The 22,594-nt window shown below is 42.3% G+C and overlaps 1 protein-coding gene and 1 pseudogene across 1 annotated transcript in view; both read left to right on the top strand.

Moving 5' to 3' along the window:
- The window catches only part of LOC117368167 (deleted in malignant brain tumors 1 protein-like), a 101,740-nt gene that overhangs the window by 21,034 nt on the left and 58,112 nt on the right, over window positions 1–22,594 (top strand). Inside the window, exons 2-3 of the mRNA XM_033961544.1 lie at window positions 405–431; window positions 19,395–19,709. Of these exons, the coding sequence (XP_033817435.1) occupies window positions 405–431; window positions 19,395–19,709 (342 nt within the window). The remainder of the gene's footprint in view (window positions 1–404; window positions 432–19,394; window positions 19,710–22,594) is intronic.
- LOC117367882 lies at window positions 2,191–5,865 on the top strand (annotated as a pseudogene).

The raw sequence follows: 22,594 nt of genomic DNA, 5'->3' as shown, positions 1-22,594 counted from the left end.
CCAGGCCTTCGTCCAGTGGAATGGAAACAAATGGAAAATTGCAGTTGGAGCTCTTTAAAAATTATTTTTTCCCCCGCGCACTTCTGTCGTCCGCCGGATTGTCGGCGCGCTGGCGTCTGGCGCGCGATTATCCCGTCACCCTGTAACTGCATAGGTTTCATCTGTGTTCTGCACTGTGTGACCAAGGCCAAGTGTTCTGGTAGGAATGAATGTTGACAAGCATTATTGGCATCATGGCCCCAGGTAGGCATATATTGGTTGGCTCTTCTTCAGCCCTTTTGGACCCAAAACAGCCCTCACTTAAAAATTAGTGAAGACTACTGCTATAGACTGTTGATACATGTATATGGTATTATGAAATCCCCCTTCCACTGAACTGACAGTATATCCTTTCTGTTTTCCAGTTTCCATTATGGGATTCATGCTGTCAGGTAAGAGCCTTAATTAGAGACACTGCTTTGAATGAATGGAACCAGTCACAGTGTTGTAATGGTCAGTGTGGTTATCCCTTGATTTGAAGCCCTGCCTTGGTAATCTGTCAATAAAACTGTGGTAGTGTGTGAGATGCCTCCCAGCCACTCAAGCCGCAAAACTAGATAATCGGATCTCCAACCTTCTGATAACCACCTCAGACTACAAGATTTTCAGAAAAGAAATTCCTGAAACAGTCCTAACTCACTTACCCCACTTTTTACCACCAGACTACTGACAAATGACCCTACTTTTTACAACTATAAAATGATAACAATTTGTCTCCGGGTGCCCGAAGTGCTCTTCTGAATTTCTGACACTGGAGTGCTTGGGGGGGTGAGGGGTGGGGGGGGTTTGGAGGGTGGGTTGTTCTTGGCTTTTGATGAGTATCTTTTGTCTCCGCGCAGAAACAACGCGGTAGACCCTTTTTGTCTTGGGTTTTGCTTTGTTTCTGGTTCTTTGTATTCCGATTGTGGTTTACTTCTTTGTATTCTTCTTTTCTTAATAAAAGAAAAATTAAAAAAAAAAACAAAAAAAAAAAAACAAAACATGGTAATAATTTACCTTTTCTTTTAAAAGATTTGTATGTCTTGCTTTTGATATGATTGGTTATGTACTTTTCTGTACATTATTGAAGTTCCTTTCCACTTTATTTGATATTGGATATCATTGTGATCGTAACAGACTACGTGGTATATCAAATTTTAATAAAAAATGAAACTAAAAAAAAAAAAAAAATGATAAAAGATCTCCTCTTCACTACCCTGGAAATGACGAAGGTTCTTCCATTGTAACCCCATTCATAAATCTTTTGTAATCCGCCTTGAACCGCGAGGTAATACTAGGGATGGCAGTGCAACTGGCAGCAGTAACCTATGACTTCTCACTTATTAAGAATGATTTCTACAGGGTTACTTTATGGCAGTGGCCATCACTCAAATTGAGGGTCTCTTAGCAAAAAAAAAAATACCAAAAATGACTCCCAGAGCAGGAGAGATCCAGCTCCAAAGATAAGGGAATGACCACAAGGGAAACTCATTCTTCCCTGGGACTCCTGTAGTGCTGAGGCTGCTTGGGCAAAATTTAGGCAGAAGAGTGTGGTATAGTGGTTAGAGTTATAGCCTCAGCACCCTGAGGTTGTGGGTTCAAATCATTTAATCCTCCAGTGCCCCAGATAGATTATGAGCCTGCTGGGACAGATAGTGAAAATGCTTGAGTATCTATCTGATTGTAAACCACTTAATACACCTTGTCCATGCGGTATATCCAAAGCCACTGCTTTATAGTTTGGAATGAAGATGTTTGATCTAGCTGGAGTCAGCCTTCTATAACAGAAGAACATGAGGGTTGATGTCATAGTTTTCATACTGTAGTTTTATAAATGGAATATTGTATTGTGCCTTCTTGAGTGCTTTGTGTTATCACTGAAATGTTCAGTCGTCTTACTTTGTGAACCGCCTAGAACTTTTTGGGTGTTGGCAGTATAGAAAAATAAAGTTATTATTATTATTACTGAATATCTATTGGACAAGAAAGCTGAAAACAACGTATTACTTAACCAAAGTCAGGTAATAATAATAATAAAAATTTTATTCTTATATACCGCCATACCCGGTGAGTTCTAGGCGGTTTACATCAATTAAAGTAGTATCTGCGTTGACAGGCAGATTTACAACAATTTCTCAGATATAAGCAAGTTTTAACCAAACTTGACAGAGGATGACGGGAGGTAGGGAAGCTAGGGAAGAGAGAAGCTATTATGGGGGAAGAGAAGAGCGTGGGAGAAGGCGGGGAATCAGGAATTTAGGATATTTAGCCTATGGGCTTTTCTCATTCAGAGTCAGCAATGTTTAATGGCATCATGGTGTGTACTTGCGTTGCCAAATTATTATATACACTTCTCCCTCCATATTTGCTGTGATAGGGGATTAACAGACTCGCGGATACAGAAAAAAACACGAATAACTTTTTCATATGTTATTTGCTGTTTTCTACGAAAAACCATCGTGAATATGGTGAAACCGCGAATAACATGATGGGAGACCTGGCCTGTTCCTGAAGGAGAGGCAAAACATGGTGAAGAAAGTGCTGGGAATCGGCGATTTTCTCTGTACACGCTTGGAATCAGTGATTTCTCTATGAAAGCTGACATCATTTGGGGGGAGGAGCCAGCAAGCTAAAAACCGTGAATAATCGAAACCGCGATTGCTGAATCCACGAATACGGATGGAGAAGTGTAAAGAGGCTAATGTTATAACTGAATGCATACATAAAAAGTACATGCAGTTTGAAAAGAGTATTATTATTATTGAATATCTATTGGACAAGAAAGCTGAAAACAACTCATATTGTATTGTCCAAGGAGAGAGAGATGGCAGTCCCTGGGGAGGGGAAAGACAAAGAGAATGAGAGAGACAGAAAGACCTGGATCAAAGTTGGGAGGGCTCAAAATGTTAGCAGAAGGAAGATAGAGAGAGAGAGGGAGAAACCTGAAAAAAGGGGAGGCAGAAGAGAGGGCGGCAGATGTTGGCCTTGGGGGTGTATAGAGGGAAGAGAGAGAGACGGCAGCGAGGTGGAAAGATTCTGGACCAGGGAGGGAGGAAGGAAGGAAAAAGAGAGAAGCAGAGAAAGACCTGGAAGAAAGGAGAACAAATGCTTGGGGGGAGGGGGTGTTTGTAAGCAGAAGAAAGACAGGACCAAAGGGGAAAGACAGGAGGCAGATATTGGACTATGGGAGGTACAGACAGAGGACTGCTGGACCATGGGAGGTGGACTATGGGATGCTGGACAGAGGGGGAGAGACCCTGAGGAAGAACAGAGAGATGCAAGATCATAACAGAGAAAGGAGAGATAGGGAGACCTGGAACAAAGGTGGTGGTAGGTACAAAGGAGAACTGACACTGGATCTGGGGAGGGTAAGCAGAGGGAAAAGAGATAGAGACCTGGACCCAAAGGGGCTGGGGCTGGATTGTGAAAGAAATGTTGGATGCACAGCAGAAGGAAGTCCAACCAGAAACTAGTGAAATCACCAGACAACAAAGGTAGGAAAAATGATTTTATTTTCAATTTAGTGATCGAAATGTGTCAGTTTTGAGAATTTATATCTGCTGTGTGTATTGTGTGTATATGAAAAATGAAAGGAAAAAATTGCATTACAATTAGTGAAGGGGGCAGGATCTGGGACAGAGCTAGGGAGGTCTGTGGTTGGAGGTACTTAGCTTGAAGTAATTGAGAAACACTGCTGTAAGCAATCAGCCACAGCAAGTGGCTCTCCTCTCTTGCCCTCTTCCCTGCTGGCACCCCCTACTGGTGTCTCAGGGCCCGTTTGAAAGGCCTCTGGTCATGTGTGGATGTCAACGTGATAATGTCATCATGGCAACGTCTGCGCCCTTCCGGGTGCCTCGAGCCGCGGCCACTACCTGCGGCCCTCGCTACATTTTCCGACTTCGTTTCGGCCCCGGATCATTTTTGAGTTGCGCAGACCTGCTCCAAACCAAGCTATCGATGTTCAATTCGCTTATCTCTAACCTTGAGTCACAAATGTAAAATCGTCTGGCTGTGAACCGCGTCGATTCCCTTGTCGAAACTTGTGGGATGCGAGAGGTTGTACTTTATTTTATAAATATGATCAAGACAAAACGTTTGCTAATGGAAATAATCTGCAAAACGGGTGGTAAAACACGTCGAACTACTGAGTGGAAAACAACAAAACTAAGCAGCATTGTAATGAAAGACCATGATACGTCTCGTGGAACGAAAGAAATGAAAGGCAGATGTTTAAACAATAACAAAGGAAATAGCAAGCAACATAGTTTTAAACATGCCTCTGACTCAGATTGAGAGCCATTGTACTTTCTCCAACATAGGAGCGAGACCATCCCTACAGCTGCCTCGCTAGCTGGGCTGCCACATTCTGCACTAGTTGAAGATTTTTGGTGCGAACTAGCTGGCGATTCTTTGTAAAGAGTGTTCTGTTTCTCCAGCAGCAAAGAAGGGAACGGGGACTTGTATACTGCCTTTTTGTTGCTTTTGCGTTTCAAAGCTGACATTCAAGGTGGTGGTGACTTGCCCACGGTCACTAGGGACTGAGATTTGATCTCACAGCCTCTGGGTGCCACAGCCAAATCCCCACCAACAAGGCAAGCTAAGCACAATGATTTTTAAAAAAGCAGAGACTTTATCTGATACTTTTTAGATGTTCTAATTTCATTAAAGGACAAGTAACCATCAGTTGATTTTGACATCTCCATCGCCTCTTTTTGTTGTGTGTTCGATTGTAGTTCGAGGCTTTTTAAAGCAAAGCACACAAATCCCTATAAAACTCCGAGTGCAGGATACCCAGATCCTCTCATCCTGTCCAAGTGTGACCTATGCAATGAAGATGAGATCCTCTCCATGTTCTCTGCCATCAAGACATCAGTGTCGATGTGTGCATCAACAATGCCGGCCTGGCCCGTCCCGAGACACTGCTGTCTGGAAGTACTGAGGGATGGAGGACCATGATCGATGTTAACATTCTGACTCTAAATATTTGCACAAGAGAAGCTTATCAGTCCGTGAAGGAAAGAAACGTAGATGATAGTCATATTATTAATATCAACAGTATGAGTGGTCACAAGATCCATCATGCAGTTCTACAGTGCTTCCAAATATGCTGTCAAAGCAATAACAGAGGGTCTGAGGCAGGGGTCTCAAAGTCCCTCCTTGAGGGCCGCAATCCAGTCGGGTTTTCAGGATTTCCCTAATGAATATGCATGAAAGCAGTGCATGCACATAGATCTCATGCATATTCATTGGGGAAATCCTGAAAACCCGACTGGATTGCGGCCCTCAAGGAGGGACTTTGAGATCTCTGGTCTGAGGCAAGAGCAGAGAAGCCAAATCACACATAAGAGCCACGAGTATATCTCCGGGACTGCTAGAAACAAACTTTGCTTTCAAAGTTCATGTAAATGATCCAGGAAAAGCAGCTGCGACCTATGAGAGCATTAGAGGGCAAATTCTAGAAGAAGCGCCCAAAGGTTAGGCGCCGATGTAGGCCCTGTTCAGCGTGATTCAAGTAAAATTGGGCGCTGTTTAGTGAATCACGCAGAGCGGCACCTATTGTGGAGGCGCAAGAAGGCACCTCACACGTAGCCATGCCACGCCTAACATGCAGAGCGCCTATCTTTTTAGAGGCGCCTTGTTACAGAATCGCGCTTTCTTGATAGGCGCCTAGGTTTCAATTAGTGCTTCTTAAAAAGCTTAATTGAGCTTGTTCTTCAATTTAGATAGTCGCCTATCTAGTTGGGCACCTCCGAAACAGGTGCTTAACTTTAGGTGCTGGTTACAGAATTTGGGCCTAGGTGTTTGAAAGCTGAAGACATAGCCAGTTCTGTTTTAGCAGGATCCTGACACATCACAAAAAGAAACAAACCATGAGCAACTACTTCTCCCTTCTACTTATTCCTTCTCAAAGCGCAGAAGCACATCACCTTCTCAGCCTCACCCAGTGTTTACTGAGTTATGGAGGGAGTTTCCTAAGGAGTGTTGTGGATCATATAGATCCAGACAGCTTTCTCCAAACAACAAGCAATCTCTGCCGCCTTATGGTCATTCTCTTAGCCTCTAATTAAGTTCTTCGGGGTTTGCAAGTTCCAGTTCTTCATCTTCACTAAGCAGGAACATGTTAGACAGAGAACCCAATTATAGCCCAATATTGTAGGAGGAAAACATAAGTTTAAGCCCTCTGTGTTCTCCTCAGCACAAGATATCCCCAGGTTTACCATCAGATCTTTTGCTGCAACCACAAAATGAATCGCAAGACGGAGAATATTTCTCATCCTAATAGTTTACTCTGTAGAGAAGTGTTTATCAATGCAAGAGGAGCCAGATCTAAATAGACTGGTATTCTGAAATACTTAGAAGTCCCAAAGGACATGATTTCATTGCCAGTCCAAAAAGTCCTCCTGGAGCAGCAGCCAAAGTTTTGGCAACCACCTCTTTACACTCTGCCTATGTCCAAGAGATTAAAGACAAGATCCAATTAGCAATGGGGCATGAGAAATTATAAATACCACATCAGTCAGTGTTAATTGAATCTGCTCTTAAAAGATGTAAGAGTTCTAGGGTGCGTTCTAACAGCCCTCCTGGAACAGATCCCAGATTGCTAGACATGATAGACAGGAAGTTGTTTCAGAATGCTGTGCTCAGCTCAAGGTTAGCAGCAAATTAATTCCAGCTGTTGCAATATTTTGTGTGTAGCCCTAGAAAAGATTCAAATAATGAATCAGCATTGTCACAATGACTTGCTGAAGCTGCAAGAACTTGACAAATGTGCTAAATGCATGAAAAGATCAGACTATGGATATAAGAACATAAGAACATAAGAACATAAGCGTTGCCTCTGCCGGGTCAGACCAGGGGTCCATCGTGCCCGGCAATCCGCTCCCGCGGCGGCCCCCCAAGCCAATCCTCAGCTGAAGATAATGTATGGTTGTGATGAGCAACAACTTTCATCTAGAAGGGTATAGTACCATTCCTACTGGAAGCCATATTTATTACCATTATAGGTGATATCAACCATTTTCCTATGCATAATCCAGAACATGAAATACTTAGCCTACTATATAAAGTTAATAAATATGAGTGAAGCCAATAACTTAATTCTCAGAAATAGCAACACTCCTAAAATAGATTGCAAAAATTTTTTCAGGTTTACTCCAGGCTTCTAATACACTTCTGTAAATAACTTCATTATCAAGTTTCAAGTTTCAAGTTTATTAGTTTTTCATATCCCGATCATAAAGTAAATATCTGACCGGTTAACAATAAAAATTTAAAATAGAAGAGTAGGACCGAGTTAATAGTGTATTAAAGAGTATAGGGGAAACATATTAAACATATACAGACAAACACGATCGTGAGGATAGATGGGGAGGAGGGGAAAAGTTACATGATATTAGAAGAAATGATATAGTGGGAAGGGAAAGAACATGAAGGGTAATTGTGCGTGATGTTATGAGATGCCCTAATGAAGAAAATAAGAATCGAGAGAGTGTTGAAAGATTAATAGATGAAGTAAGGATTAGGATTTGGTAAAGGCATCTTGGAATAGGAAAGTTTTAAGATTGAGATTTTGTTTTATTCTTCAATCATGACCACCGGGCTACACTCAAATTTTCTATTTCATATAAAATTCGAGTGTACTGTAGCGAGCCTCCTCATCGGTCAAATTTATTCTTGGATTTTATAAACTAAATTTAGAAATCTCAATAAATCATGAGAACCAGAAGGTATCAGATAAGTTCTTGGCCTATAAGTCACAAAACCTTGCTTTGTAGCTTTCTCAGTACACACTTCAGCCCAACAGCCCAGCCTAGGATAAGCAGCATAAAATCTAGCTAGGTACGTGGGACCTGTTGGAAAACAGAATACTGGGATTGATGGACCTTTGGTCTGTTCCAGTGTGGCGATTTTATGTTTTTAAGTAGGTTGTAAAGGCAATGGCGAAAGCTAGAAGGATGCTAGAGTGCATAGTTTCAAGTTTCAAGTTTATTAGGATTTTTATATACCGCCTATCAAGGTTATCTAAGCGGTTTGTTCAATCAGGTACTCAAGCATGTTCCCTATCTGTCCCGGTGGGCTCACAATCTATCTAACGTACCTGGGGCTATAGAGGACTGAGTGACTTGCCCAGGGTCACAAGGAGCAGCGTGGGATTTGAACCCACAACCCCAGGGTGTTGAGGCTGTAGATCCAACCACTGCGCCACACACTCTCATAGGGAGAGGAATGACCAGTAGGAAAAAAAGAGGTATTGATGCCCCTCTGGTGAGACCTCATTTAGAATATTGCATACAATTCTGGAGACCGCACCTTCAAAAAAATATAAACAAGATGGAGTCGGTTCAGAGGAAGGATACTAAAATGGTCGGTGGTCTTCGTCAGAAGGCATATAGGAGCAGACTTAAAGATATCAATATGTATACTTTTTGGAAGAAAGGCGGGAGGGGGAGATATGATAGAAATGTTTAAATACCTACCTGGCATAAAGGCGCATGAGGTGAGGTGAGTCTCTTTCTTTTGAATGGAAGCCCTGGAATGAGAGGGCCTAGGATGAAGTTAAGAGGTGACAGGTTCAGGAGTAATCTAAGGAAATACTTTTTTACAGAAAGGGTGGTAGATGCATGGAATAGTCTCCCAGTAGAGGTGGTGGAGACAAAGACTATGTCTAAATTCAAGAAAGCGTGGGACAGGCACGTGGGAGGAGATAGTGGATAGAAATGCTGCACAGGGAAGGGGGGAGAAATGCTGCTCCACAGGGAAGGGGCAGGGTAGAAATTCTGGGCAGGGAAGGGGGAGGGTAGAAATGCTGCACAGGGAAGGGGGGGATGCTGCTGCTACACAGGGAAGGGGGGAGAAATGCTGCTTCTGCACAGGGAAGGGAGATACAAATGCTGCTGTATAGGGAAGGGGGGAGGGTAGAAATGCTGGGCAGGGAAGGGGGAGGGTAGAAATGCTGCACAGGGAAGTGGGGAGGGTAGAAATGCTGCACAGGGAAGGGGGATAGAAATGCTGCTGCAGCACCCAATTGGGGAGAGAGAGGGAAGGAGGGAGAAGGCAGACAAGGGAGATGAACCAGAGATGCCAAGTCCAAGGGAGGGAAAGGAAAAAAGGAAAGGAAATAGCAGACCATAGAAGGGGGAGGAAGAGATGCCATGACATGAAGGAAAGGAAAGAGATAGAGATACCACACCATGGTGTGGAGTTGGAAGGAAGGGAGAAGAGAAAGAGAGATGCCAAAGCATAGGGGAGGGGGTGGAGACAGAAAAATGGAGAGGGGGGTGAAGCTGAAATGAATCATGTGAAAAGGAGAGAAGAGACCCCAGATATACTGTCTATTGAAGGGACATAGAGAGAAGATGCCATATGGAAGAGAGAGAGAGGGGGCAGTAGATGGAAGGGGTAGGGGCAAAGAGAGGGCATATGTTACATGGAAGGGAGAGAGGACAAACGCTGTATAGAAAGAAGAGAGCAAAGAGAAGATGATTAAACGACAAAAGGTAGAAAGATTTTTTTGTTGCTTTACTTAGTATTACTAGTAGTATTGCTTTACTTAGTATTACTAATTACTTAGTTACTAATTACTTAATTACTAGTTATGTAATTACTAGTTACTTAATTACTAGATACTTAATTACATAATTATTTAATTACTAATTACTAATACTAGTTACTTAATTAGTTACCTAATTACTAGTTACTTAATTACTAATGCTAGTTAATTACTAGATACTATTCCTTGTGGATATCATGAAAGCCTAACTGGCTGGAGAGTCCCCAAAACAGGTTTGGGAACTGTATGCGCACTGATTTAGAATCTCTACAAATTAAAATAATAGAGTACAGTATTTGAAATGAGTAAGAATAGTTCAGGGGTGGGGGAGGGACGATCAGTTGAGTCTGTGAAACCGTGGAAGGCAAGCATCATCGTCGGTCAGACATTAAATTCTGGAACTTTAGCAGTGCTTTTGGGTGGCACTCAATTTGGGGGGGGGCAATAGCAGTGAGGAGAACCCACTTTCTCCCTTCTTTCATAGGAAGAAGGATCCGCAAAGAAGAGAAATGTAATTCAACCCTCATTTGAGCTAGAAACAAAAATCAAACTTAGGGTTGTTTTTCTTCCCTTTGTCTCTGCATGGAAGCAGGCACTACATTGGCTGTACAGCGTAAATCTGTCAAACAGTTAAGAGAGTCCCCAGGGGTCTGAGCATTGCTCAACTGCATTAAAGGCAGGAAATAATACAGTTCTGGACAGCAGAAACATTTTTATTTTTTTTTAACTCAGAGCTGAGTTCATTTCCAAATACTACACAGGCAGTTTATAATCTCAATTGAAAACTTGTGTTTCCTTATCCCCCTTCTACACATAAGTTCATGTCATCCTTTTTCTTCTTCTCTACCCACTATTTTAAGTTCTTGTAAACCTTGTCGAGCTCCATACTCATGGAGATGATGCGGTATATAAACTTAAGGTTTAGATTAGATTAGATTAGAGTAGCAACATTCCAAACAAAATCCCAAGGAATAGCAAGATTCTGGAATCCCAAAGAGTAGCAACATTCCATACAGAATCCCAAGGAATAGCAAGATTCCGGAATCCCAAAGAGTAGCAACTGGGAAAATCCCTTCTCTTCAAAATCACAGGTCTTTGGAACGACCTCACCACCCCGCTGCGGAACCTGAGCTCCCTTCAGTTATTCCGCAAACAACTGAAAACCTGGCTTTTCAGCAAATTGTAGCTCTATCCTACCCTCCTTTCTCTCCCCCTTCTACACATAAGTTCATGTAATCCTTTTTCTTCTTCTCTACCCACTATTTTAAGTTCTTGTAAACCATGTCGAGCTCCATACTCATGGAGATGATGCGGTATATAAACTTAAGGTTTAGATTAGATTAGATTAGAAATGAAATTCATTCTCTAGCAGAAAGAAGGGAAAGAGAAGATGTAAGAGAATCATTCATATTGAATGGATTGAAAAAAAATTTTTTTTATGCCATGAGATTTTATTGAGTTTTCAAAAAAGATGCATGAAACAAAAACAATAACAAAATATTAATGAGTGCCACAGTACAAATATCAGAATTAGAATTTATAAGAGCTTTATCTAATTGCGTGCTTATATTTGATACCTGAGAGACAGAAAGATTATCAAAAAACTGAAAAATACCTTTAAACACTGTTTGGTAGTGATTGTAGATACACCAATAAAGGGGACCATTGATTATTGAAGGAAATCGTATTTGTATATTTTGTTGCAAGGGTCAATTCGTATTTATAATATTGTAGTACCAATTGCCACCAATAATGTGAGGAAAAAGAGTTGGCCAATTTCCAGTTCAAAACAATATGTTTGAGTGCTATTGTGGAGAGAAGAGCCTTTAGGAGTTTATTGGGTCTCTCATCAATTACTCCTTGTAAAGCATGAGATTTGAATATTTCTATGGAGAGAGAAATATCACACTGAAAATCAAATATTTTCAGGATGATTTCCCCTATGTCTCTCCAGAATTGTATTACATAGGGACATTCATAAATCATATGGAGTAGTGAACCTACAGCTCGTCCACAATTCCAGCAATTATTGGTCTGAAGGAGGCCCGCCAATGAGAGCTTGTAGGGAGTCCATAAAGCTTTGTGATAAAGGGAAAACAGGGATTGAGACATATTGGCAGAGGCGAGAGGATGGACTGAAAATTCTACAGGAGCCGAAACATACCTTGGAATCCCTATGAATAGAAATTGGTTTTTTCCTAAACGTTATCTTTTACCTTGAATATTGTAGCTCTTGCCTTTTTACCTTCTGTTTCCGTTTGTCATGGTTTTAAATGTCTCTGAATGTGGTCTTCATCCCTAGAGATGCCTTGTCATTTTAAATCTGTACTTTAGCCCAGTGTTCTTCAACCACCGGTCCATAGACCAGTGCCGGTCCACAGAAATTTCCTGCCGGTCCACAAGGCCAGCATGTGCATCAGGCCCAAAACAGTGTTCTTCAACCGCCGGTCCAAAGTGCGATCGATGCGGCGTTATCTTCAAGCCAACTCCCTCTTCCTAACTGATTCAGTGCACAAAGTCACGGGCAGTGGCTCCTACGGGCATCCTGCGCCTGAACTGGAAGCCTTCTCTCTGACGTTGCAACATCAGCATGAAGGCTTCCAGATGAGGCAGGGGACGTGCAAGCTGCAATTAGTACTATTATGGGGGCGGTGTCTGGGGTGGAGATTGGGTAGAGATGGGCGGGGTCTGGCCCACGATTTAGCCCAGTGTTCTTCAACCGCTGGTCCACGGACCGATGCCGGTCCACAGAATAATTCTTATTTTTCTGCCGGTCCGTAGGTGTAAAAAGGTTGAAAAACACTGCTTTAGCCAATGTATGTTTTTATGATTTTGTACACTGCCTGGTAGTCTGATTAGGCGGTATAAGAAATGTTAAGTAAATTTGAAACTGGAGATACAAGTGCCAGAAATGGTATTCAGTACTGATGAGTCAATGAAACTGAAATAAATCTCTGTAAACCTGGAAGTTGCAAAGAGGCAATTTGACAAGCTAAAGAGTAGCAAATTGCCTGGACAAGATGGGATACATCCCAGGGTATTGATAGAACTGAAAAAAAAAACCCCAAACTTGCAGAGCTATTGTTAGTTTTGGGGTTTTTAAATATATATATTTATTTATGTTTATTAGAGCTATTATTAGTAATATATCTTTAAAATGTAATGTAATGTAATTTATTTCTTATATACCGCTACATCCGTTAGGTTCTAAGCGGTTTACAGAAAATATACATTAAGATTAGAAATAAGAAAGGTACTTGGAAAATTCCCTTACTGTCCCGAAGGCTCACAATCTAACTAAAGTACCTGGAGGGTAATAGAGAAGTGAAAAGTAGAGTTAGAGGAAAAATAAAATAAAAATAAACATTTTAACAAGACAGCATTGATCTAAATACTTTGGAAGGTAGAAGAGAGGAGAGAAAGGAATAGAAGCAGAAGGGGGAGCCGTTGAACAGTAGAATTCTGGAGAAATTTAAATGATAGAAATAGAACAAAACAAAGACAAAAGGCAAAACAATAGATAAGATTAAAGATAAATCATAAACTGGAAAGAAAAAATCCAGCATGGAGAGTGGCCAACATAACACCAATGTTTTAAAGGATTCCAGAGGTGATCTGGGACATTATAGACCGCTGAGCCTGAGGTCAGTGCTGGGCAAAATGCTAGAGACTATTATAAATAACAAAATTATATAGCATATAATAATAATAATAATAACAACTTTATTTTTGTATACCGCAATACCACAAACAGTTCAGAGCGGTTTACAATGCAAGAGACTGTACATAAGCAGCGAAGATATATATACAGCGAAGATACAATGCAAGAGACTGTATAATGCAGTTGAAGCGGTTTACAATGTAAAGAGTCTGTACATATGCAGCGAAGATATAGTGCAAAAGACTATACATATATAGCGAGGATACAGAGAATTGATTGAGAAGTACCAATTTCAATTATAGGAGAGTACCAAGAGGGGAAGGAGAAGCTGGAGGGAGGGAGGGGGGAGGAAGGGGAAGATCGGGCAGGAAGGGAGGCGGTTAGAGATAGGTCATTAGGTGGGGAGGGAAGGGGTTAGAGAAATAAGAATGGATTAATGAGACAAAGCTAACATGGATTTAGTGAGGGGAAATCTTGCCTTACCTATCTACTATATTTCTTTGAAGAGGTGAATAAATGTAGATAAAGGTGTATCTGGATTTTCAAAAGGTATTTGACAAAGTGCCTCAAGAAAGACTCCTGAGAAAATTAGAAAGTCATGGGATAGGAGGTAATGTCCTATTGTAGCTTAAGAACTGGTTAAAAGATAGAAAACAGAGAGTAGGGTTAAATGGTTAGTATTCTGAATGAAGCTCACATCCTGGATGTGTGGCTGCATGGATGGCGTCATCATAGGTATTGGAACGTGGGAGGGGGGAGGCATAGGGGCCCTAGCGGAAACAGGAAGCTGTCAGAGAGGGTGGGACACAGTAGAGAGAAGATGCCGGCCGGTGGCAGGGTGGCATTGAGAAATCAGTTCCTCCACCGGGCAATGTTTACAAGAAATGTTAAGTAGACTTGCGGTGGAGGGGGAGGGAAAGAGTAGATGTCTGGGAAGGTTCACGGCAGAGAGAGCCGACCAGCAGGTATGCTAGCTGGCAGCAAGATGCCACTTCCACCACAATGCTGCCAGATTTGGGGGAGGTGTAGAAGGTAAAGAGGAAGCAATATAGGACTTGGGAGAGGGAGTGGGGGAGAGAGAGATGTTAGATTCAAATGAGGGAAGGAGGGAGAGATGTGACACTCAGGAATGGGATAAGAGGAGGAGGAAAAGATGTCATATTTGTGAGGGACAGGGATAGATGGACTTGGGGATGGCATTTCTTTGCCAAAGAATTTATCTGGTCATGAAATGTAAGAGAAGAATCCAGAATAATACCCAAAATTCTGGAGGAAGAATGAGATACCTGATTTCAATGTAACATTAGCAGGGAGATTTTCTAATCTAAGCCTGATCCAAAGCAATTTGGTTTTTGAAGCATTCAGTTTCATTTGGATGGAAGTCGCCCACATCTGTAATTTGGAGATGCAACTGTCAATGCCTAAAACCAAATCACTAAGATTGGGACTGACTTCTAATAAAATGAAAATGTCATCCACCTAAGTAAATATAGACTCTGCAGATTATATTATATTGTGTGTACAGTATATGATAAATGAATGGAAGAAATGGTATTTACAAGTACTATTATTATGGAGGGTGGAGTCTGAGATGAGGCTTGGGCAGGTCTGGGGCAGGGTCTAGGGTGGAGCTTTTGGGCCCCCCTACCCCAAACAAAACAGCATTTTGCCGCCTATGGGTGTCATCGAGAGCATTTTGGCTTCCTGGACCATGGGACGATTTTCCAAGGACTGAGCAGGGATGATGTGCATCTGTCAAAGAAAGGAAGAAATGTCTTCAGCAGCAGACTGGCTAACCTACTGAAGAGAGTTTTAAACTAGAATCGTTGGGGCAGGGTGATCAAAGCCCCCAGGTAAGTATAAGCCCTCAGGTAAGTGAATCACTAAATACCTTTACACAAATGTCTGGAAAGCGGTATATATTAATGTTCAAAGTTTGGGAAACAAGATTCTTGATCTAGAGGCTGTGATGGAAGAGGCTGAGTTAGAAGTAGTGGTGATCATGGAGACATGGTTCATGGAGAGCCATGACTGGGATATAGTTATACTGGGCTATAATCTGTTCGGGAAAGACAGGGTAGGAAGAAAACCATATAATGCAGGCGCTTCAGGGTAAGGAAGAGGCACTGTGGAAAGAGAGAATGGAAAATATATTTATATTGGTGTGATATACAGGCCTCCTTCACAGATGGAAGGAATAGAGATTTAAAAAAAGACATTTAGAACATAACATAACATAACATAACACATCAGTCAACTCCTCGAACCTCACCTGCCAAAAATATTAGATTCCCAAATAAGCATCAACCATCGGTAGCCAATAATCCTATCCCTTCAAAGTAAGGTAACTTTCTTCTGTTACCCAAATATATTGTTATTCTCCACTGTATCCTGTAATTAATTAATCTTGCTAAGTAATTCTATCGGAAAAATTCCAGATATCCTCTAATTTGTAATTCTCTACCATAACATGTAATATACTTGTATCGTTGTTATGTAATTCTCTCGGTAATGTCCAGATCTCTTCTAATTGTAATCCACTTAGAACCGCAAGGCACAGGCGGAATAGAAATCACTAATGTAATGTAATGTAATATTTGTATACCGCAATACACCATGAAATTTGATGCGGTTAACAGAGGTTAAATAGAGGCTTATACATAAGAGGAGAGGGTACAATGGCAAGTAACATAGGAGTGTAAGTAGCAAAGGATCGTGGCGGTCTGCGTCAAACACAATACAGGTGAGGCGATATAAGGAGAACTCAAGACATAAACAGAGTTTGGATAATATGGCTGCAAAAGGTGAAGTGCTACTGATAGGAGATTTTACTATGCCAGATGTTGATTGGGGAATCTCTATTGTGGGATATCCAAGAAGTAGAGAGATCCTGGATTTTCTAGAAGGAGACTGTTCCAGCAGTTGGTAATGGAACCCATGCGGGATGGGTTCATACTGGGATGGGGTCACACTAGAAATGATAGCACCATGGATGAGAGATCATAAACTGAAGCTGAACCCAGAGAAAACAAAATTCATCCTCCTCGAAAATAACAAAATCCCAACCATAACCAATATAGAAATTAACCCAATCAATTACCCCTTTCAACTCATCCTAAAACTACTAGGAATGACGATAGATAGATAACCATAAATCAATAAAACAATACAGAAATCATTCGCAGTTATGAGAAAATTAAGACAAGTTTGAAAATTCTTCGATAGAACACAATTCCGGCTCTTAGTACAATCCCTAGTTGGTCTTTAGACTACTGCAACATTCTCTATCTCCCCTGCCCAGCAACGATGATAAAACAACTACAAACAATCCAAAACACAACACTAAGACTTTTTTCATTGAGGAAACACGACCACATCACAGAGACCTCAACTCACACTGGCTTCCAATTCCGGCAAGAATACTATTCAAATTCTACTGTCTACTATTTAAAACCATAAACGGCAACAGCCCAATCTACCTGAACAACCGTCTCATCCAAACTACATCAACTAGACATCGGAAAACCCACACTCCATTCACGTACCCTCCAATCAAAGAAGTCAAACGGAAAAAACTATATGATGGCCTCCTAGCCACACAAGCAGCAAAACTCGACAACCAAATCTCCAGTCTACTAATTATGACCCCAGACTACAAACTTTCAGAAAAGAAATAAAGACTCTACTCTTCAAGAAATTCCTGCAAATGACTTCATACCACTAGCTCCTTCCCACTTCCCAATACCTTCCCGATTCCCCAAAGCAACCTCATCTACTCCGTATCTCCTTTAGAAATTACCAGATAGCTTCTTCATGTAATACCTTTAGTGTAATTCTTTTGTAATCCACCTTGAACCACAAGGCAATGGCGGAAGAGAAATCTCTAATGTAATGAAATGTGATATAATTTAGCGCTTACAAATGGGGAAATTGTTTCTGATGTTATAGTGGGTGATCATTTGGCATACAGAAATCCTTTATTACCTAATGTGATCTACATTTTGCCCCCCCCCCCCGAAAAGTGTAGACCTTCTTCAAGCTAATATCATAGCAGTGATCATCAACACCAACAAGATCACATGATTACGTATAGTGCTATGATATTAGCTTGAAGGGGGAATACCAAGCATAGTGCTTTCGCCTGTGCATCTGTAGAGCATCTTCCATTTTGCTTTGTTGCTGCCAATGCCCAAGGAAAAGGAGACCTGGTTCTCTAAAGCTACCCCTCTTATCTGTACCCTTCTCTTCCACTGCCAACTCCAGACTCCGTCCCTTCTTTCTTGCGGCGCCGTATACCTGGAACAGGCTGCCTGAATCAATATGTTGTGCTCCGTCCCTGGCAGTGTTCAAATCCAAGCTAAAGGACCCACTTTTTAGAAAATGCTTTCAACTTTTAACTCCCCCTCACTGCTGTCATAGACCCACTATAACCTCCCCAACTCTGAAATGTCCTATCTAAATTAGATTGTAAGCTCTTCTGGACAGGGAATGTCTATTGTATGTTAAAATGTACAGCTCTTCGTATGCCTTTCAGCGCTATAGAAAAAGTAGTAGTAGAGGTTCCATTCTGCTCATTCCACCTGCATTGACTCTATACTTCTAGAGTGCACGTCTGTATATGTAAAATCTGGTTCTCCATTTTTGTGAAAAGACATTCACACCATGTCATACCCAAGATGAACTGTTTCAGTGGTTCTCAACCCAGTCTTTGGGGGCATACCTATTCTATTCCGTCACATTTTCAGTACACTTCTCCCTCTGTAATTGCGGTTTCAGCAATTGCGGTTTCAATTATTCGTGGTTTTTAGCTTGCTGCTCCTCCCCCCAAATTACATCAGCTTGCATAGAGAAATCACTAATTCCAAGCGTTTACAGGGTTCATAGACAAAACCGCCGAAGACAAAGGCGCGCGCCGACAACTGAGTGCAAGACGGAAGCGCGCGCCGAAGAAAGAGTGTTTTTAGGGGCTCCGATGGGGGTTTTTGTTGGGGAACCCCCCCACTTTACTTAATACAGATCGCGGCGGTGTTGTGGGGGTTTGGGGGGGTTGTAACCGCCCTCATTATACTGGAAACTTAACTGTTTCCCTGTTTTTTAGGGAAAAAGTGAAGTTTTCAGTAAAATGTGGGGGGTTACAACCCCCCAAACCCCCCACAACGCCCCGACAACGCGGCGCGATCTGTATAAAGTAAAGTGAGGGGTTCCCCTCTCACACCTTCCGTCGGAGGCCTTTAAAACAGTCATTTTGTTCGGCGCGCACCTCCACATTGCGCTCAGTTGTCTGCGCGCGCCTTTGTCCTGACACCATTTACAGAGAAAATTGCTGATTCCCAGCACTTTCTTCATCGTGTTTTGTCTCTCCTTCAGGAACAGGCTGGTCTCCCCACCATGTTATTCGCAGTTTCACCATATTCACGATGGTTTTTAATAGAAAACAGTGAATAACATATGAAAAAATTATTTGCGGTTTTTCTGTATTCGCAGGTCTGCTAATCCCCTATCACAGCGAATACGGAGGGAGAAGTGTATATGCACACAATAGTTTTGTGTGCAAATCCATCTCATGCATATCCACTGAAGATATCCTAACAATCTGACTGATTGGGTGTGTTAAGATTTGCTGGAGATTCCAACATAAACGTCAAACACTTGCATGATATCTATAGCAACTCTATGCAGTAGCATAGTAAGGGGGAGAGCGAACCGCCTTGGGCACCGTCGTGCAGATGGCTCTGCCACCTCTTCTTCCCCCCACCCCAGCTCCTTCCTCGCCTCTTCCCTCCATGCCGCTAGCTCTTCACCAGCGCGAGCAGCAGCTCCAATCTGCTGCTTGCGCTGGCCTCGGCTCTCCCTCTGAAATTACTTCCTGGTCGCAGGAACAGGAAGTGACATCAGAGGGAGAGCTGCTTATGTCAGCAAAGTTAAAGCGGTACAGGGGAAGGGAAAGGTTGTGCATACATGGTGGGTGGGGGGGGGGCAGGAGAAGAGGGGGGGAGGTGCCACAAGCCCAGATGTCTCCCACCCTCACTATATCACTGTCTCTATGTCAGTTGTTTTGTTTGTCAATGGGACACAACAGTTCTCTGATCACTGAGTACATGTGTGGCAACACTAAGAATTCAAAATGTCTGAGCTAAATGTGTTTGAAAAAAATTTTTTTTTCAGATCATTTCCAGTTGAGACTAGTGGATGGTCCCCATCCCTGTGCTGGGAGAGTGGAGGTCTTTAATGAGAACATCTGGGGAACTGTATGTGATGACAACTGGGACTTGAAAGATGCAATGGTGGTGTGTAAAGAGATGAACTGCGGGCCTGCACATTCAGCTCAACTCCGAGCTTATTTCGGAAAAGGGAATGACAAGATTTGGCTGGATAACGTGAAGTGTAATGGTACAGAAGCTCTCCTTGCTAACTGCACGCATGATCCATGGGGAGAAACTGACTGCAACCATGAGGAGGATGCTGGTGTTTTATGCTCAAGTAATTATCTGTCTGACATGCTTATACCCTCTAACCAAGCGTGACTGGATACGTTCTCCTCTTAGCTAGTGCTGACAGCAGTTCACATATTTGACTTACATGGCATCACAAGGGCAGTGGAACACCTGTTTAGTTGGGGGAGCTGACCAAACCTGCTCTGCCCCCAAGCTTTTCAATTGCGGGTAGAGCCAGGGCCCCAGGGTCTCACCCCATTCCACTGCCTATAGCAGGTTCTGAGAGAGAAATTGTATTCCTATGAGTTTAGATCAGGCATTGTGTAAACTGTGGGTTTGGACCCACTTCTGGTTCCTTGCAGGAAGGGTATGAGATGAAATCCTGTTGTTGACAATATGGAGGAATCAACAGCGGGAAACAATTAGCCAAGAAGTATTGTGTCATTGATTTTAAACATTCAGTAACACATATGTCCCCCTTTTTACTAAACTGCAGTTTTTAGCACAGGGAGCCATGCTGAATCTTGCGTGCTTATCCCGAGACGCTCAGAGTTCCTATGAGCGTCGGGAACAGCACGCAGCATTCAGCGCAGCTCCCTGCGCTAAAAAACCCTATCGCAGTTTAGTAAAAGGGGGAGGGGGGATGGAGGCATTTTTAATATGACTTCTAAGTCTGATATTGGACGTTTTGCTAAAACAGTCCAAAAATCAAGTGGCAAACGTGACAATTTTCGAATCAGAAAAACATCTATCTTTTGGTTTTGAAAATCGCTGTTTTCTAGACGTTTTTGTGCTCAGTACATCTATCTTTTGGTACCATTTAAAAACAACCCCCCCATCTTAATACACAAAAGGAAACCATTGGGATATCTGAGGCAAGGATTCTTAGTAGGCTGGCCTCACAGACAGAGCAGTGGGGCAGCCTAGGGGACACTGCAGTGGACTTCACATAAAAGGTAAACATCTCATCATAACCCTCTTATATTGAATGACGAGCCCTCTGGCAGTAGCAAAAAAAAAAAAAAAAAATGCACTGTATCTAAGTGTACACCACTATAATAGTGTTTAAGCTTGCAGGTGTCAGCTATATGGAGGTCTTTGGAGGGTTCAAACTTTCTACCCCAAGTGTACCGGTTAGAGTGGAACATGGGCCTTGGTCAATTTCTCTATAGTCTACTGGTTGGTTACTACAGGTCCTGCTCGCGCATTATATCTGCTGCTATCATAGGGCCTGGTATGTACTGCCATGTTCACATCTTTGGGAGGGGGGGTGTCAGTGAACACTGGAGAATTAAGGGAGGGGGGGGGGTCATGCCTTAATCTCGCCAGTGGTCATCTAGTCATTTAAGGTACCTTATTGTAATTTAGTCATGTTTGAAATAAGTCTAGAGCAAAATGTCTAATTTTTGGCCTAGACGTTTTGATTTTGTTCCACTGCAGCACAAAAATGTCTAATTTTTGGGAACATTCAAGTGCCACCCAAACATGCCCTCTTGAAAATTGGATGAACTGCAGAGAAAAATGTCTCAGATCCAAATTTTGAAAATCAAAGCAAACATTTTTGCAGGAAAAATGTCCTTCTGCTACTTTACGATGTTTTTCAGATGTTCTTCTCTTTTGAAAATGAGCCTCTAAGACTCTGAGAAAACACCACAGTTCTATTAAGATTTCCTTATTCTCATTATTTCCTAGAGACCCCTGGGATAGATATAGATATCTAAGTAGTTCACAGATGGATAAGTTTAAGATATGCATAGAGAATGACACGGTGACAAAATTCATCACCGTCCCCGTCCCCGCGGATAACCGCGGGAAATAATCCCATGTCATTTTCTAATGTCTATTTCAACCTCAGTCCTTCTACACCAGCATTCTTCAAAGCAAAGCTTGAGGGTCAGTGGCTGATTCTTCCCTCTCTCCTTAAAGAATGACATGAAGGTTATCCACGGGGACGGAAACGGTGATGAATTTTGTCACCGTGTCATTCTCTAATATGCAACATCACTGAGGGGGAGGGAGATAAAAGGGAAATGCATCCTCAGAGCTTATTTGCATATTTGAAGGTACTGGTTCACATAAGCACAGTGGCATTTGCAGTGGTTGATGATAGCACAGAACCAGCAACCACTGGGAGTATGGTAGGTTTCGCCCTCAGCTGTCCTATGATATATTGAAAGTTGACCTAAATGATGTGCAGCATTTCTCCAACCAGGTCTCAAATCTGTTGGGAGCTGGCTATAAAATGGTTCCTCAGTCCAGATTCCAGTGAGTAGGTATCCAGCTTGCCAGCCACCATGGTAAATATCAGTCCTTGGCTCTGCTGCTAAAGGCCAATAGTGATGGGGATTGAGCTCTCCTTTTGTTGTGTACATAAGAACATAAGACTTGCCATCTCCGGATCAGACCCTGGGTCCATCAAGTCCGGTGATCCGCACATGCGGAGGCCCCGTCAGGTGTACCCTGGCATAGTTTTAGTCCCCATATCACTATATGCTTCTCAAGGAAAATGTGCATCTAATTTACCCTTACCCGTATCACTCTATGCCACTTTTAAGGAGATGTGCATCTACTTTTCCCTTACCCGTTTCACTCTATGCCACGCTTAAGGAGATGTGCATCTAGTTTACCCTTAAATCCTAGAACGGTGGATTCTGCAATTACTTCCTCTGGGAGAGCATTCCAGGTGTCCACCACTTGCTGCATGAAACAGAACTTCCTGATATTCGTCCTGGACCTGTCCCCCCTCAGCTTCGGTCTATGTCCTCTTGTCCGTGACACATTGGACATTGTAAATAACTGCTTCCCCTGCTCCATTTTGTCAAATCCTTTCAGTATTTTGAAAGTCTCGATCAGATCCCCTCGCAGTCTCCTCGTCTCAAGGGAGAACAACCCCAGTCTCCTAAGTCGTTCCTCGTAGTCCAGGTTCTCCAT

Source organism: Geotrypetes seraphini, chromosome 10 (genome assembly GCF_902459505.1).
Source record: "Geotrypetes seraphini chromosome 10, aGeoSer1.1, whole genome shotgun sequence".
NCBI classification, from domain to species: domain Eukaryota; kingdom Metazoa; phylum Chordata; class Amphibia; order Gymnophiona; family Dermophiidae; genus Geotrypetes; species Geotrypetes seraphini.
The sequence above is the reverse complement of the archived record's forward strand: the minus strand, read 5'-3'. Positions and strand labels throughout refer to the sequence as shown.